This window comes from Strix uralensis, chromosome 9 (genome assembly GCF_047716275.1).
Source record: "Strix uralensis isolate ZFMK-TIS-50842 chromosome 9, bStrUra1, whole genome shotgun sequence".
Taxonomy (NCBI): domain Eukaryota; kingdom Metazoa; phylum Chordata; class Aves; order Strigiformes; family Strigidae; genus Strix; species Strix uralensis.
Window position 1 is genome coordinate 13,025,503 of NC_133980.1, and position 17,395 is coordinate 13,042,897.

The following is a 17,395-nucleotide window of genomic DNA, read 5'->3' on the forward strand; positions in this document are numbered from 1 at the left end:
TCTGGTGCTGAGTCATGGAAGTGAGAGCATGTGTAGGCGTCTTAGCATAAGAGAGAGTAATTCTGTCATTTACATTTACAGACAGTTATGCTTTCCAGAAAACTTTTTTTTTTTGTGGGTTGCAAAAGTGATTAATCTGCTGCTGAAACTGTCAAAGGAGGTTTTCTGTTTAAGAATTTTTTGAAAGAGAGAAAAATCTGTTTCTACTTATAGGAAATAATAAGGTAGAAATTGAAATGAAAAAAAAATCATACTGAAAGAACAGACAAGAAAATGTTCCCTTTCCTAATGATATTTTTCCTTTTTCTTTTTATGTACCTATCCATCTGTCTATCAGCCTATAGATCTATCTGTCTGTCTCATGGAAAAGTCATGTGGACTTTGATAGATACAAAACTAAATATAGTAGAATGATGGCTGAGTTCAGCATTATCAGTTCCAGCTGTTAAAAATATCATAGGTTCAGTTTAAAATCATTTGTATTTTCCCTTTAAAAAAACTTATTTCATTTTCTTCTTAGTTTTCCATCAGGCTCTTTAGCTTTTATCATGTTTTAAGCTTTTTCTGCAATCTTAAAAAGTACTTTTTTAAAACTAATTCCAAAATCCTCAATTAAATATTTCCTTGCAGCAGTAGTAGGATAAACTATTTATTTTATTTTCCTTCTTCCTTTTTTCCTTTTTCCATTTTTCCTTTTTTTTTTCCTTTTTTCCTTTTCCATCTTTTCCTTTAAAAAAAAAATCTGGTAGGTTTCTATTATTATTAAAAAATAATTAATTACAGCTGAGGCAAAACTTTTCTTCCTTAGGATATATTTTCAGTGGTGAAAACTGTACTGCTGCTGAAGGTTAAAGACAGTTATTGGCTTCAACCAAATTTGTACAGATCATTGACATTAACGGCATGACCTGCTGTGATTTTTGTTTGTTGCATCCATTCCTAAGGACGAACTGGACACGAAATATTTAGCCCGGAAATTTTTCTAACAAGCCGGGCAGTGATACTTCAAATAATCTTCTAGCAGAGTAGAGGTGGGGGTACAAAAACTTGAGCTACTTTCAGCATAGTTTATCTCTTTATGAAGAGTATGATATGATGTATCTGCCCAGAAAAAACTTTCTTTTTGGGATTCCAGTGTAGCTGATACTGGTTAGTTAGAGGCAAGGTAGCTAAAGCAGGATGCTGTGCTGCAAGCTGTAGTTGTCACAAGTAGCCTTGGACAGAGCAAACGAGTACCCATGATCTCACCTCCCAGCAAGGAGAGTGTGCAGGGCAGAGAGCGTGTCCTCTCCAAGTCTCACCTAGCTGAAGCCCTAAGCCCAACCCCAAATGCCATGTCTGCTCACTTGCTTTGGTTAGAAGGATCGTTTTTGGTGTCTCCCTTGTCCCTGCTCTGGTTAAAGTGTTTGCTCTCTTCATCCCCCATTTCTTACAGCTACCCTTTCACCCTCCCCAACCAGAGTAGCTTCAACTATGGTCCTCTGGCCTTCAGCAGAAAATGATTTGTGTCATGTAAGAGGAATATTGATTTTCATATCACATGGCCCATGAGGCTTTGGAAATCCCATTTTTTTCCTGTTAGCATGGTTTATCTCTAGCTTTTAGGAAGAGGTCAGCTTTGGGCCCCATGAGATTTCCTGTTCAGGGTGAATGGGCTCTGCATTTAGATCTTTTCACTGGAAAGCCACACGCTGCAGCTGGACTTCTAAATTAAAGGGGGGAGGGAATTAACCTGGCTTAACCTAAGTTTTGAGAATTCTGTTGAGAGGCCAGTGACTCATTTAGAGAATTCAGTGAGTCCACAAGGGCTAGAATGATACTTCTGAAAGCTTATAGAATGTCATTGCTTTGTGTTTTAACAATTGGGTCCTGCAGTGAATTCTTGTGGGTTGTTATGGAAAAGAGATTTATTGATGACTTGTGATGCCAGGATGCTTGCTCCGTGCATAATTATTTTTCTTAAAATACAAATACGTCATGAACTGCAAAAAAAAAAAAAAAAGGCATTACAAGCTAGAAACGAAATACAATTTAATTCCACTGTAAATTCAGATCCAGACCTGAATTTTCCCCACCGCTCTCAAGTTCAGGTCTGGAGCTTAATTTGACCTGTGACAAACAAGAATGAAAGCCACGAAACTCCAGTTTGGATCCAAAATTCCTTGCAGTTTTTGGGCGTCCACTGCTGAGTTTTGGAGAGCGTTGAGCCCTTGTTAGATCAGTGTTGAAGCCAAGCTGCTCAGAAGGACTAAATTAATACTCCCTAGTCCCAGAGTGTTTAGCATTTAGCACTCCTGCCCCAGGGCTAGAAGGTCACTGTTTCAAATTCTGAAGTTAAAAATGTCAAAATCGGTTAGGCTATAAATCCCAGTAGCCATCAGTATGCATTTATACATCCACCAGAAGGAGAAAAGTGAGGAGAGAGGGAGGATATGTCTGTTTGTTTTGAATTAGCACGCTTATTTTTAATTCCTTATGCAAAAGTGTTTGTGGATGGGTACACAAGTCAGGGTGCACAGCTGGCCCGAGAGCTGGACTGGCAATGCTGCTGCCATTACGTGCTGAGCTGGGTGCTTGGAGGTGCTGAGGTTTAGTCCGGTGCAGGCTATATTTAGCCTTGATTATAAATTTCATTTGCTTTCTTTCAGGTTGCAGCAGCATGATTTGCCAAGATCTCCTTACATGATGAGTTTTAAGCAAAGCTAGACGATTATTGCCTGGAGGAGGTTAGATCCGTAGGATTTGTTACAGTTTGCATAGAAACCTCTGCTGTGTTCCCAGTGGGGAGAAAAACCCTCCGAATTCAGAGACAGTAGTAGGCCAAATCCTGATCTGCAGCATCCAGTGTATTTGGAGTAAATCTTCTGGAGTCAACAGACGTGCTTAAGCTGGCACCAGTGTCACTGAGATCAGAATGTGGCTTTATATAAGGCACTTTAAAAAAAATTTAACTCAGGCAGCAAGAGGTAGTGAAGAATATTCTGGTTCTCAGCTGTGACTGTGATAACCTTAACCCAGTCAGCAGCCATGGAGCAAATGTCTTGGGATGTTATTTTGGTCTAAGAATGGTGTAAGCAAGGAAAATTATAAATCATAACTTAATTGGGCTCATTAGGTTGTTATTGATGAAGTTTAGCAACCTTTTTTTTTTTTTTTTTCTCCTTAAAACTGCTGAGCTGAGAGGAGTGTGGTATTAAACTAGTATGTGGGACTAAGCTGCATCAAAAAAAGTTGACTTTTGGACGAAGTATATAACCTATTCAGCAATATCAGTTGTTAAAAACACAGCTCTTGCGTTCTGGTCAAGAATGAAGAGAAGATTTTTTTTTTCTTGTTCTTTGTTTTTTTGTGTTTTTTATATTAAAACTTACAATGCCTATTTGTGGTTTTGTTTCCTCAAGGCATATTTAGGAGAACTGGATTAATTTATAATGCCATTTGCAACAGAACCAAGCCTGGTGAGGCAATGGATTTGAGATTGCTTTACACAGGCTTTTTAGAGTGATACTGTTATGATTCTAAATTTTTATCAGTGTGTCTTTTGAGGAAACGCTTTATTAAGCATACATTTAATGTAATTATACGTTCTCTATGAAGAGAGGAAAATAGTGAGGAATCAGTGATTATTCTGAGTTAAAACTTTAATTTAAAAATATTCTAACTTTCTGTTTTGTTTTATAGTTGAGTATTTCTGTGGTACAGATGGCATTTTTTCTTGTGCTATAAATTAATGCTCTTTCACTTTCCTGGCTTATTACAGTACTGCCCTGGTGTTTTGACTAGACATGTTGCAGTGGGTAAATTCTGTGTATCTTGGTGTATGTATTTATATACCTATAGAATAATTTAAAAAGCCACATCAGGTGAAAGAAAACCTTTCCAATCAGATAGGTTTTTCAACACTGTACTTGGAATCTGTGATACTGTGGAAAGACTAAGGTATTTCGGGCAGGGGTGATAACCCAGGCAGACGGATAAATGAGGGAACGTTCCACTCCGCTTCCCAGAAGGAGCCATCTGGGAAAACAGTTAAATTTGACCTGTTGTTGGAGTTCATCAGCCTTTTGGAAAGGTGTACATTGGATCTAATAGGAAAATAACCTCTCTGTCACATCTGCCTGTCTTTTACTTTTTTTTTTTTTGGTTGAGCTGTTATTTTTCTGGTGAGGCTGTATAGTTTTTCTCTGCTGCTAACCACTCAGGTTACTAACTTGAATCATTTTGTAGCCCACTAAAAATATTGGCACATGACAGTGGGTTCTGGACCTCAACTGAACCCTAAGAAAACAGATGTTATATGAACATGGAATTGTTCGCTGATGCTTCTGCTCTTCTGTACTACTATTCGCACAGTCTTTAAAACGTGGGGAAAAGAAGAATAAAAACACATGTTTTTTACAGGAAATAGAGACAATACTAACATTCAAAAATGTTTATGCCCTCTGGTAGGATAATTTTTAAAATCTGGTTTAATAGACTTTTGGAATTTGAAAAAATAAATAGGTTATAAATGCAAGCAATGAAGCAAATAAATGGAATCGTAAACAAATAACAAGTAACACAAAGTAAATCAAGTGGTGTCTGGGTGCATATGTATTTCATATTATTTATGTGTGCATATGCACATTCTTTTAATGTTCTCTAGAATTAATAAAGGAAGAAAGCTTGTATACTCTATAAACACTCGAAAACTCCTTTGCAATTTAGTAGACAATGAGAAGCTTTTATAGAGTTTTTGGACTGTTCTTTAAATCTGTTGTTCAACACACAATAGCAAATGATAACTTTACCAAATAAGTTGTAGAAGACTTCTCCAGAAGACTTCATGAATACATGTATTTTGTCCTGTCACTCGCAGGTGCGCATCCCTTTCCCTTACTCACGCATCTTCCATTATACCTTTTTAATCCATTTTTTATAATCATGATACACATCCATAGATAGCAGCATAATCTGTATAACTCTCCAACCTGCCCGTGTTTATCATGCACACGAGCTTCTTTTCCATTACAAATAGCAAGCTATAAAAGGAAGAAAAAAATGTTTTTAAGTCTGTGGATGGTGTAATTATGATACTCTAAGCTTCACTAGCTTAGTAATAGCAAAAGTCATAAAAATACTTTGCTTACCCAAAATTCATACTTATAGGGGGGTGGGGGCTTCCCATTTGTGAGGCAGAGCAACATTTTGCCTAAATTAAGCAAGGAGACTTGTTCAGCCCATTAGAAGGGTCCAGTTTGCTGAATAGAAATGCTTTAGACATTCCCATGTTGTAAGCCTTAGAGAAGGTGCTTCTTAAGGAGCTCAGTTTCACTTCTCCATGCACACAGGGACTTGCCTTCACATGGTACTGCTCTACCCTTTTTGTGGTCTTCTGTTCTGGGACTGTATTCAGTAGTTTTGTGGTGCACAGCTCCTTATGTAATGTGTTGCTGAGTCGATGTGCCACCAATTCAGCCAGTGCAGGGGACTGCCGTTGCATGTTCCTGAGGTCCAGACTGGCACAATTTGTCATTTTAGTGACGAGAGTGGGAAATTACAGAAATATCCCGAGAGGAATTCAGAAAACATTTAACTTCTGGTGACTGGCATCTTCTGTAGCTTTTTGACAAAGATATTTTTCGTTCTGATACCCGATGTTCTTGTAGATGAAACTGCTACTGCATTTGAACTGGTCAAGTGGAATTGATTAAATAGACTTTTAATCATAACTAGCCCTTTCAATGAATTAAGCTAAAATTATGGCCCTTGACTGTCTACCAGAGCTAGAAGTATTTAGGTCAATCGTTTGCACATCTTTTAAAACTGGTCTCTCCCATAGTCCTTCTCATAAATACCAGATGATCACTCATCAGAAAGGGAAAAATGAATAAAAAAGCTCATAGTAGTCATTGTAGTGATAGCATTGGGATAAACAAATAAAAAAGTAAATAGGAAACTGAGAAGGAAAAGCAAAATTCTTCCCTGGCATAACACTGTTGTGTTTTGGAGACCAAACATCTCAGATGTGTTCAGGCTCTTTGGAATTAATGGAGTGTTGGAAAGTGGAAACCCAGATTGCCCAAAACACTTGACACTCGTACTGCAAGCTGAACCAAGGTGTGTGTCTGTAACTGCACGGGTCAGTTGTGAAAGGCTGCTTTCCGTGATAAAATATTGGAGGTCAACTTGTTATCACCATTTTTTTTGTGCACCCTCTTCTCCCTTGTGTTTCCAGCTGGGACATCACAAGGAGTACAAAAGAGGTTGTGAACAGAAACATTAAGAGCTATGTTGACTCCTTTTCCACCCGTGGTAGCAGCTGAAAAACAGATCAAAGTTCAGAAGCAGTTGTGTTCTTGTAACGCTTTATGGCATCTGTAAGGTATTCTCTTTATTTGAGAACCAGAGATGAACACTTTATTAGATTTCTCCTCTTCTTTTGGTATAATGCCTAGGAGCAATCCGTTCGAATACCTTGATAGCTTCTGGTGATCAAGCCAGCAAGCTGAATCCCATATAAACACATCTGGGAAGTATGAGTGTGGCTGCTGATCCATGCACAGCCCATGCCTTCGTGACGCTCACTTGTCAGCTGTAAACTAGAAATGAGAGAATGATGAAACTGTAAAGAAAAGCTTCATCTGATTATAAACGTGAGTTGGCTGAGGGCTTTAAGGTTTTGGACTAGACTTCAAAATTTTGGACCAGATTCTAAGTGAACTTTGACACATAAAGAAATTGTGTTGAGCTGTGTGCACCACATAGCAGCAGTGCAGAGGGGACTGTTGTGTCCTCAGTGGGCTTGGCCTAGTATCTGGACATTATAAAGGCGGCCAGAAGATCCTGTATATTGAAAATGCATCAGGTATGCTGAATGGGAGCAGTGTATCTGCCCAGGATCTCTAGACATTTAGCAACCCAGCTGGAACTCTACCAGAACTCCAGGTATTTGTAAGTCCCAAATGAAAAGCCAGATTTCTCTTTTTCACCCAGATGTTATTTTAGATAGAAAAAGAGGATATGTTCAGGGGAACCTGGCCATATATTATCAGTAGCAAGGCAGCTCGTTCAAATACAGAATTTAAAGTCAACAGGAGTTAGAAGTGTCTGCACATCAGGAAACCCTGTAAAATGCCTCTTCACATTTTCAGGTACCTAAAGCCCCAGGTTTCAAAGCAGAGTATTTGATTCTTCTCTGGGGTTATCCTTCCCAAACTGAGAGGGATTTGGGATCTGCTACCTTAGGCAGGAGGGAGGCTCAGCCCAGCCACTGCTCCTGGCAAGGCAGCAGCTCTAATTCCAGTGAGAGCCACTGTTCAGCCTGGAGGTGGAAAAGGAGGTGGGAAAGGACGACCCACCCATGTCAGCCCCCTTCATACACTGGAAATGTCTTTGCGGCCCGGCCTCTCGGTGTTGCGTTGGCTGCATGGCATGGCAGGGTCCCGATTGATTGTCTGAGCTGCTGGCACTCAGAAATCCCCTTGGTGTGCAGCACTAGCTGAGCTTGAATGGCAGTCCCACTTAATGCAGGGAAAAGGTATCTGTGCTTCTTACAGTCACATCAAAATTACCTGCTTATTGTGGAATTTGTCTCCACTAACTTGTGCTGTCTAAATATTCAGTGACTTGTCTTGGCTGGTTTTATGCTTCTTTTACAGTCAGTGGAGTGAAGTAGATTCCCCCAGTGGATGATTCATCTCCCCTGTTTTAGGCTTCAATATTAGAATGGGATAAATGACCCCGTGGAGATGCATTTCACAGAGAGCTTTAAGCACCTCCAGCTAGCCGAGGTGAATGCCAATCCATGGCGTCAGGAGAAGCTAAGTTCATTTTCCACCCTTCGCTGCCTTTCCCACCCAGGCCTCCAACCACCACCACCACTGAGAGATACTTAAAAAATTTCAGCTGGCACATGCCTGAGCTGACCCCGCATTTCAGTCGAACTTGTGCCCGTGGACCATGCAGAAGAGTGGCTGAGTTAGGAAGAGAGATGCTGCACCAGCACTGTGAACTGGCAGCCCCCTGGGAATGCTGCATCCTGGGTTCAGCCCACCAGTAGTTCCCAGGTTTCTGCCTTTCGAGGAAGAAGGGTTGTTTCATTCTAGCTTGGAGTAAATAGCGACTGAAATACTTGAAAAAGACAGCCGCAGCTAGAGCTGTGATTCTCAACCTGTGCTCTGCAAACCCTGGGGGTCCGTGGATCACTCCTAAGGTAACTAAGAAGAATTCAGTGAAAGGTAACTTAAAAAACCATGTTTATTGTCAGTAGATTAACTCCCTCTGTAAAGGAGCATGTTTCTCCTGAAAAACATTTGGAGGCTGCCGTGCATAAAGGTTGAAAAGCACTGAGTTGGAGTAATGTATCTTTATATGTGATAATTTGACAGCTAAAGGGCTAAAGCTATTCAACTGTACCTTTATGAAAAATGCCTGGAGAATTGAATAGAATGTGATAAACTTTGTGTTGGCATTTTTGATCCAGTCTGTGAAACTGAATAACTGAAGGGATTCTATAGAAAATACTCCACAAATGCACAAAATAAAAGGAGAATGAAGTCCTTTTTATAAAGGTTCCAGCTGATCACATAGAATCATGCTCCTGCTGTAGACTGTAGTTATTCTGTACTCTTTTTAAGATTTAACCCTGACAAATAGTATAGAATTATAAGCTAATTTTTGTAGAACAACAGGTTTCATCCCTAGTACCTGTGTGATGACTTTAGTTGTAGGTATATGTTGAATTTAATTTAAGATCTATGTAAATAATTTCTACAGAATGAAGAATTGCAGAGATACTCAGGATTTCAAGTTTCCCCACCAGGGCAGATTTGAATCTAGATACCCAGCTTTGACAGACCCCTAGGACAGCACAAGTTTATCATACCACCATAGACTTCTTGTATGGTCGTTGATACAAGAAACTCCTCCAAATGTTTATAAACTTTTCACTGCATTTAAGAACACAGGGCAGGAGTTACCAAGCAAATTGATTCCCCTCATGGTTACACATGGTAACTTTTTTTAGAAGTGTTTTGGGGGTTTTTTCCTCCCCCATTGATTGAGTTTTACTTGATTTTTGTCAGTATTAGTTCACCTTTATTTGAACTGCTGGATAATTCATTTGTAGAAGAGGCAGAACATTTAGGTACTTCCATCTGTGTTTAAACAAGGCTCTTGTGCTTTCCCCATTAAAAAAAAAAAGATTTTCTATTATAATGCTTGTGGTAGATGAGGTTCTGAATTTAACTCCTTCCTACTCTAGTTTCTCTTAACAACTCTGCATTATCAGCACCTGGGGTTTCTAGTTTACTCTCTCTTTGCAAATATGAATTTGCAAGAAGGAGTTGATGGTAAGTAGCGTGGTTCTAATTTGCACTTGCAAAGCGTGTCAGACAGTTTCATCTAGTGCATGGCGAGCAGAGGAAAGCCTGTATTCCTCTGAAAACAGCCCTTAGAGGATTCAGAGAGCGTATTTGGCTGCGATGGTCACTTGCAAATGCAATATGGTTTTGAAATGAGCTGTCCAGGAGCTGCTGGAGGGAGGGATGCCTGCACTCCTATGAATCCACTCTTTGTCTTTCTCCTTTGTCTTTCTCCTGTTTTTTCTTGTTTTCATGCTTCTGGGCTGTCACTTCAGTGTACTTTTGGATGAGTCTACTTTGTTACGCTAGCAAAAGTTCTGTGGGCTCATTTGGGTGAAACATTTGTGACAGTCATCTGTTTTGCTAGGACTGTACCCAGTGATATAGGCAGCCCTTTACAGCTTTCTATTCATTACTCGCTCTCTATCTACCTGGCACTTTATAGCCTCATCCATCCCTCCTGTCCTCCTAGTGCCTTCCAGACATCTGTTGAAATCACTCTTCCCCATGGTATCTGAGTACCTTCTGCACATGACTGTCCTCAGAGCAGGAATCTTGTCCATAGTTCATGTGTGTTTATAAAGTCTTTTCTTAATCCATTAATAATCTAGAGGTTTAAGCCTGGGTGATATTTGAGTGCGTGGCTGGACATGCAAAAGGCTGGACTGTGGCCACCTATGTCTCTCTCAAGCAAAAGGGCAGAGGATTTATGGTGATACCTCACCTGTGCCCTTGCTCAGGAGCTACAGCCAGTGTTCCTCTTTGTGTCCCCATAAATCATCAGTGCTCCAGTAGCGTTAAGTTCCCTCTAACCTGTCCCATTTCTCTACTACACCACAGTAACTAGCCTTACACCCTCTTCCTCCCCCTAAAGCCCATCTTTCATCACACACTTGCCCAGCACCCTCTGAGGAATTCAGAATGAGTCATGCAGGGCACCTCTGGGGACTCCTACTGAGGCAAACTTCCTCCTCCTCAAGGCAGCCTGTGGTTTGAATGCCACAATGCAGCCAGTACTTGTTAGCTTGAGCTTTTGCTGTGAAGTTGATGGCAAAGCTTGGTCTCTGACCGGGACACCCCCAACTTGCCGCCTTCCTTCACTGGGCTCTGGTGCAGGAGGGGAGACTCTCAGCTCATCCTCTTTGTAGTGTCAAACATGGGAGCTGCTCAGAGCCTTTCAGAGTGCCAGTCAATAGGCAGTGAGAGGTTTTTTGGAGAAAGGGGTTATCATTCATTCTTAAGGTATATTCCAGTCCAGGCAGGAGACTAGCATCAACACATTAAGTGAAGTGTTATGTGCATGTTTATATGTAAGATGAAAGTCCCCCAGTTCTTGGGGTGGAATAGACTTCCATCGCAAGAGCTTTACTAGCGCTCTGTCATCACCTGCTTCCAGAGTCTGCATTCAGAAACATAAGATGTGATGAATAGGGCTCATTTCTGGTTTGGTTCGGGCTTTCCCCCTCCCCCTAATAGGCCATTGTCTTTAAAACATTATCTACCTTCTCCCTCTTCACATGGAAAAGAAAAATGCTTTTCTGGTGGTAATTACACAGTGCCGCGTTGTGGACCTTTCATCCCATTACAGTAAGTGGACAAACTACTGTCACTTACAAGAATAAAATAGGTGAGGAAATGAGAAAGTTTCTAGCACTCCCAGGCATAAATGTCAAGCTGACATGGGAGAGTAAGTCTGACAGAAAGGAAATTTTCTTGCTAGCAATGAGTGCTGGTGCAGTTGTGCTTTGACAAAGGGATTGAGGAATGCCTGCTCCTCCTCAGATGTTTAAGAAATAGAAGAATCAGGTAGTATTAATGGAGGGCTACAGACCCTTAACCTGTCTCTGCCCTTGCAGTTCAACTGAGACATGCTTTAGCTCTTCTTTGCTCCCAGTTTCAAAATCTCTTCAGTCTATGTATTGCCTTGTCATGGATCTGTTGGCAAGGTCAGGGTTTGAATACATTGAGATGTTTTTCTCCAGCAGAAGTTTGCTGCCTTATTATTCCCCACCTCTGCATACACATCTTTTACATCTCTCAAAACAGATTGATGGTCTTATTTGCCTGTTTTTTCGCTCATTTATAGTGATTCTTCATGGGAGGTTTACTCTCACGGGAGGTTTGCCCTGAAGGTGTGATTGCAGGAGCATTGGCAAAAATGTATTTGCACATTGCTAGGGAAGAGCTGTCAGTTGGATAGCAGAGCTTCCTTATTCCTTTGGTAGACTTACTTGTGGGCTGTGGACTAGAAGTTGAGCAGCTTGCTCTTATCTCCCTTTTCATATGTAGTGGTTGCCAAATGTTGGGGTGGGGTGTGTCTCCCTTTCTCCCACCTTCTATGGAAGGTGAGTTTGGTATGCTTGGAGGTCCAGAGAAATGGGTGGTTGAAGTTCCTCTCCAGCCACTGGCCCGGGTTGGTTTGGCAGCAATTTATTGCCGCCACCTGCTGACCAGGCAGAGGATTTCTCTGGCCCGGGTAGAGCTTGTGCATGGGGTGTCCCCATGAGCCCCCACCGCTCCCTCCCCTGTCCAGCAGTCCCAGCAAGAGGATAATGGGGCAGTAGGTAGAGGTCAGGGTGCCTGCATAAAGCAGGAACGCCTGAGGACAAATACAAGATTGGTTGTTTAGGGAAAGGTGGCATATGCTTTAGCGTGAAGACAACCATTGGTGAGGACTGAGCTGGTCTGACTTTGGGCTGCTGTGAACTTATAGGTTATCAAGCAGATCGCGGTTGAGATCAAGCCCGGTGCAGGAAGTTTGGATGAGATATAACCTCATATAACTATAGTGTTAAGTGCAACAGCAAAGAAATACTGTCGAACTGCATGTCTTCAGTGCATCTCTGTATAGGAAGGCATGAAATTCAGGTACTCTTTTGGAATAAAGGAAAATAGAGAGGCAAGAAATTTTACCTAATCCTAAACTCCTGAAATTCAAGTTTGCTCTTCGTTGATTTAGTGAAAAGACTTAAGGGTGATCGTCAGTGTTCTTCAGAAACTATTCCACATTGTTAGCTCTTTAACAAAGATGTCCTTTCACACCAGTGTTTTTGGATGTGAGATTTAAATATTAGGTAAATCAGACAAACAGGTACAGACAGAAGGATGTATGATGCCTATTAGGACAGTGTCACTGCATTAAATTTTCATTTGGTGGCCAAATCGCAGGAAGCGGTGGCACTTGCTGTGAACCTCTTTCTTCCCTGGCTGCCTGAGTGCTGCTGTGTCTGGGGCACCGGTGCAAGGTTACGTGGCTGCCGTGGTGGGAGCTGACCTCTGAAGCTCTCAGGAATCCTGGCCTGCTTTCTGCCCTTTAATGAGCCATGTGTAACATTTGCCTTCTCTGGGGTCACTCCAACCTTTCAACCAGCAGTGGTTAGGAGCAGAGCCAAGGACAGGGACACCTCCGTATTTTGCTTTGATATAAGTGAATTCTTACAGCTTAGGAGCTGCTTTCAAGCCATCCCATTCTGCTGCCTCCTGCATTGTTAAAGGAGCTCCCATATTGAGGGGCAATACCCTACAAGTGCTCTAGGGACCCAAGGAATTTCATGTCTCCGTAGAGACTGTAATCTCATTTTCTCTCTTTTTCAAAACACTGTCATTTTCACAGGAATGCATGGACTCTTGCCTAATTATTCTCCTGTGAGTCTCCCTTTTTCTTGCGTTTATCGCTTTTTAGTTTGTTTGGTCATTTGGAGGTGGAGGAGAAAACTCCAAGGAGAGACGAAACACCATGCATGGCAGTTCTGCTTAGCTGCTGCGGCGCCGTCCCTTTCTGTCAGAGCAGGGAAAGGTTACTATTACCATTTTATAACGTGGTCTCAGGTACATTCCTGCTTTCCTAAGCAGTTTGAGTTGCTGCGCAGATGTTACTGTAAAACCCCACTTCCACTTAACCCCTTGCTGCTCGACCTGATGCCTGAGCAGCCCCTCCTGCTGACGGTGCGTCTCTTTCTCCTTGCTCCCTAGGGCTCCGGGACCTCGAGCAGCTCTGCCGCCACCACCCCATCCGTGTCCACCCCTGTCACTGGCCACAAGCGGATGATCATCCCCAACCAGCCTCCCCTCACCGCCACCAAGAAGTCTACTGCCAAGGGCCCGGGGCAGCCAGCGCCCATCCCGGTCACTCCTGTCGGCACCCTGAAGCCTCAACCGGTGCCGGCCTCCTACGCCACGGCCTCCACCCCCAGCCGCCCGGCCTTCAACGTCCAGGTGAGGACGGCTCAGCCCAGCCCACACTACCAGCCGCCCGGCCCGCAGCCCGTGCACTACGGCAGCCTCGGGCCCGGCCAGCCCTACGCTCCCCCGCCGGCCCGCCCGCCTGGTGCCCCGCACTACGGCCCTCCACAGCCCCACGGGCCCGACTATGGCTACGCCCCGCCGCCTGCTCGGCCTTCAGAGCCCGCCTACGGCTATGCACCTCCACAGGGCCGCTACCAGGACCCCTACTATGGGGGGTATGGGGGGAGGAACGGCTCCGAAGCGCCCTACGTGCCACAGAGCTCCTGGAAGGCCGAGCCAGCGTATCCCGCTAGTAACACCATGGGCCAGGCTCCTCCTGGGCTCTACCAGCCATCTGGCACGAAGAAGACCTACATCACCGACCCCGTGATGGCCCCGCAGCCGCCTGCGCTGCAGCAAAAGGTAGGAGATGTGGGCGCTCACTGGCCTTCCTGGGGGAGTGGAGAGCCACATGGCTGAACATGCCTTGGGACCCTCCCTGCAAGGTGGTGTGGGGGATTAAATGGTGCCTGCAGAGTCTTGAGGCAGGTATCCCTCCATATGGCTTCTTAAAAGCTGGAAATAGGCAACTCTCGTCTGGTTTGAAAAGATGCCGTTGCCTGAGGAGCTCACTGGCCACACCTCCATATGGCATTGCTGCGGTTGGTCTTCCCTTCTGGGCCCTTCCAAGATCGAAGGAGAGGTTGGGTGTGAGCTTCTGCTCTATGTGCTTGTGGACACCTTTGGTTCATCGGACAAATCCTTCCTCTTCTCAGACAGATAGGAGGTATGCTAGAGGCTGGTTTTGATTGTGGTTCAGAGCGATTGCGGAGGTTGACCTCTGGTGTGTTGCTGCTCAAAAAACACTTATCACTGAAACCACATGGAAATGAGTTCCCACAGAGCTCAGCTCTGATTTTCCTCTTGGGTGATGGTACACTGGGTCGCCTTCATCCACTTGAACCGGTGCCTGGACCTCATAAAGCAAAGCCAATTTGAAATAGTTAAACCAGTCTGCCTGGTTTCTCTGCCCAAACTTTGACCCTGGCTGGCTTTTGTCGCTTCTGCTGGTGGCCGTCTCTAACATGGCTCTGGGGGGGACACAGGCACTTTAGCTTTGTGGAGTCCTCGTAGTGTATGACAAGCTTAGGGTCCACTGAAGGGTGAGGACGGGCAAACCCAGGTGGGTAGGCAGTGAAGCCGTTGGTGCCCAGGCCCACCCTGGCTTGTGTCAACACATCCCTGCTCTTCAGCTTGTGGCTGCTTGCGGGGGAAGGGGAAGAAGCTTCTGACACGTAACAGAAAGTCTGTCCTTTTGGCATTTTCCTTCACTAGCAGCACACAGACTGTTTTGCCTGAATTCCAGATTTCCTGACAGTGGGAACTTTTGAAGGCAAAGATGTTTCTCCAGGCAGTTTAGAGAGGGCAATAAATTACAAAAGTCCTTGAAATATTATCTACTAACAGTTAAGAAACTGCTTTTTCTCTTTTCTTCCCCTTCCTTACCAAGAAGCTAGGAGTGGGGAGAGAAGTAATAAACTCTCAGCTCTGCAGGTACTTCGTATAGAGCTTAAATTGGAAAGTAGTGAAAGACACAAAATTTGCACATAGCCTTAACTGGTGTAAATCGTTGTGGTTCCAGTGGAGTTACTGAGGAAATGCTGAGGTACAGCAGATCCATATTTAGACTTTTATAGATACAAGTAGGCTTATATATATAAAAAATTCAAAAACTTTAGTTCAGTCAGCATCTCTATGGAAACACAAATCATCTTGAACCACAAACAGCACAAGCCTGTTAGTCTCATTTGCATTACAAAGCTGGAGGGACAATTTAATTTAGCTCAAGTTTGGGGTTTCATGTATGCACATATATATATTTTTGTATATATGTTTGTGTGTGTGCACATGGCATTTGCAAATATACATGCAGAAATACTTCATATATATCGCTATAAAAATAATTTCAGTTCTCCTACAAAACAGACTATTATCTGCTTGGTGATAAATCCCGCCAGAACCTTCATTCCCTTCCAGCCTGCTAAATATCTGCATATCTATTTCACTTTTGAATTTACAACTCTTCTGTAACATATTGGTGGCAGACTCTGCTTGATTGCTGCTTTGTAACATATATAGTTTAATTGGTGAAGAATTGAAGGTTATCTTACAGTCTAACAGGAAATGCGTAGTATTAAAACACGGTATGCTTTGCCTGTTGATGCAGTGTTGTCCACTTTTACTGCATGCTGTTCTCTTCCTTTGCAGACTAACTCATTCATAAAATCAACTTTTGAAATTAATTTTATTTACAGGGAAAAAAAGGTAGGCTATGTTAGAGCCAGATATCTGACAGGGAGAATTGTCACTGTAATTTGACTTGTTTGTCGCAACGTGAATTTTAACATATTTTCCTACACACAACTGGCTTCTGCATTTTGTTGTGTTTTGCCTTTTCAAGGTTGGTTTGAGGCCTTTCAGCTAAGAAAATTTATTTGAGAAGCCAGGGTAAGAAGCAGGCATTAATACATATCACATAAAATGCAAGACCTTTAGGAATTTTTCTTCTTGCAAGAGAACGATCTTAAAATATAAAACAAATTCTAAATGTATTCAAAAAAGTGCATTCTTAATTTTGAATGCACTTTATGTGCAAAATATTAAGGATGTTGTAACAAATCCATGTCAGATTAGAAGTTCATGGTCCTTACTTCTAATACATACTGTGATCCATCACTGTGAGAGGTAAAATTTTTCATTAAATTTGTTTAGGGTTTTTAAAGGGTAAACAAAAAAAAAAGGATGTTTGTGTTTTGCATTCTGGCTAGGAAGAGGTTTACAGTACTGTGGCTCTGTGTTTTTTGCTGTGTACTAATCGTGTTGAAGTCGCTGCTGGTCCAAAATAAATCTGGATTGGTATGGGAACAGCAAATAATCTGTACTGGTTTTTAAAGCCCACTGAGAACAATGAGTTTTACTCACACACTTACTGTGTTGCATTCTGTCCTTGGGCCAGCTATGGAAGTGAGAGTCATGCATGTGAAACCTCTGTGCATTTTAGTCTTTTGTAGCACCCCATCTAGCATTAATGCCCAAGTCCTAGTTAGGAAATGAACTGGTGGAGTGCGTGTCCTCATTTAAACCTTCACATGCTTCAAGGGCATTCCTGGCCAAAAGCCTCAAGAGCTTTCTCCTCTGGATGGTAGGTCGTGGGGATTTCTGTAGGACCAGCAGCAGAGTTGTCATGAGACCATCACAGAAACACGTGACATGACTGGCTACTCTCATGCTCTTTGCCAGTGGTGCTGTGCCCGCTCAGACCAAGTCAAAATCTGAAGCTTCTCTCTTAACTTCTCCCCTCCCAAAGGCCAGAAAGGAAAAGACCAGGGTGACTCATTCGTTACACTGATTTCTGGCACCAAGATGTCCACAGCAGAAAACAGAAATGGCAAAGCCAGTTTCTGACGTGGAAAACTCCTGCAAGTTTGCCCTGTGGCCAAAACAGAGTTGACAAAACTCCCACCGCTGACCAGCTCAGCTACCACCAAATGTTTCTGTGCTGGACTGGTTAAGACAGCAAATACCCTTGTTGTTATACCTCCAAATAGGTCTAGGTCCTTTCACTGGCTTTGGTCATGTTTGAGTGTTTTTGAGACACTGTTGCATGTCTTCCAGGTAGCTTTGTGGATCTTTCAGGGACCTTGTGTGGCTCCTGGTATATTTGAGGGATGGCCATTGTAGACACCTGGGAGGTCTCTCCTTCCTAGGTCTCAGATCCCTTGTATTCTCCTTCCTCTTTCTGAATCTACTCATAAGCCTGAGGAAAC

The 17,395-nt window shown here is 42.9% G+C and overlaps 1 protein-coding gene across 24 annotated transcripts in view; it reads left to right on the forward strand.

The window, feature by feature from the left end:
• Positions 1 to 17,395, forward strand: part of LPP (LIM domain containing preferred translocation partner in lipoma) — a 348,425-nt gene that overhangs the window by 203,350 nt on the left and 127,680 nt on the right. For 23 of the 24 annotated variants that reach the window (XM_074877369.1, XM_074877381.1, XM_074877366.1 and 20 more), the window contains one exon: positions 13,317 to 13,991. In XM_074877369.1, the coding sequence (XP_074733470.1) occupies positions 13,317 to 13,991 (675 nt within the window). The remainder of the gene's footprint in view (positions 1 to 13,316; positions 13,992 to 17,395) is intronic. The other variant, XM_074877389.1, reaches the window with a different exon arrangement.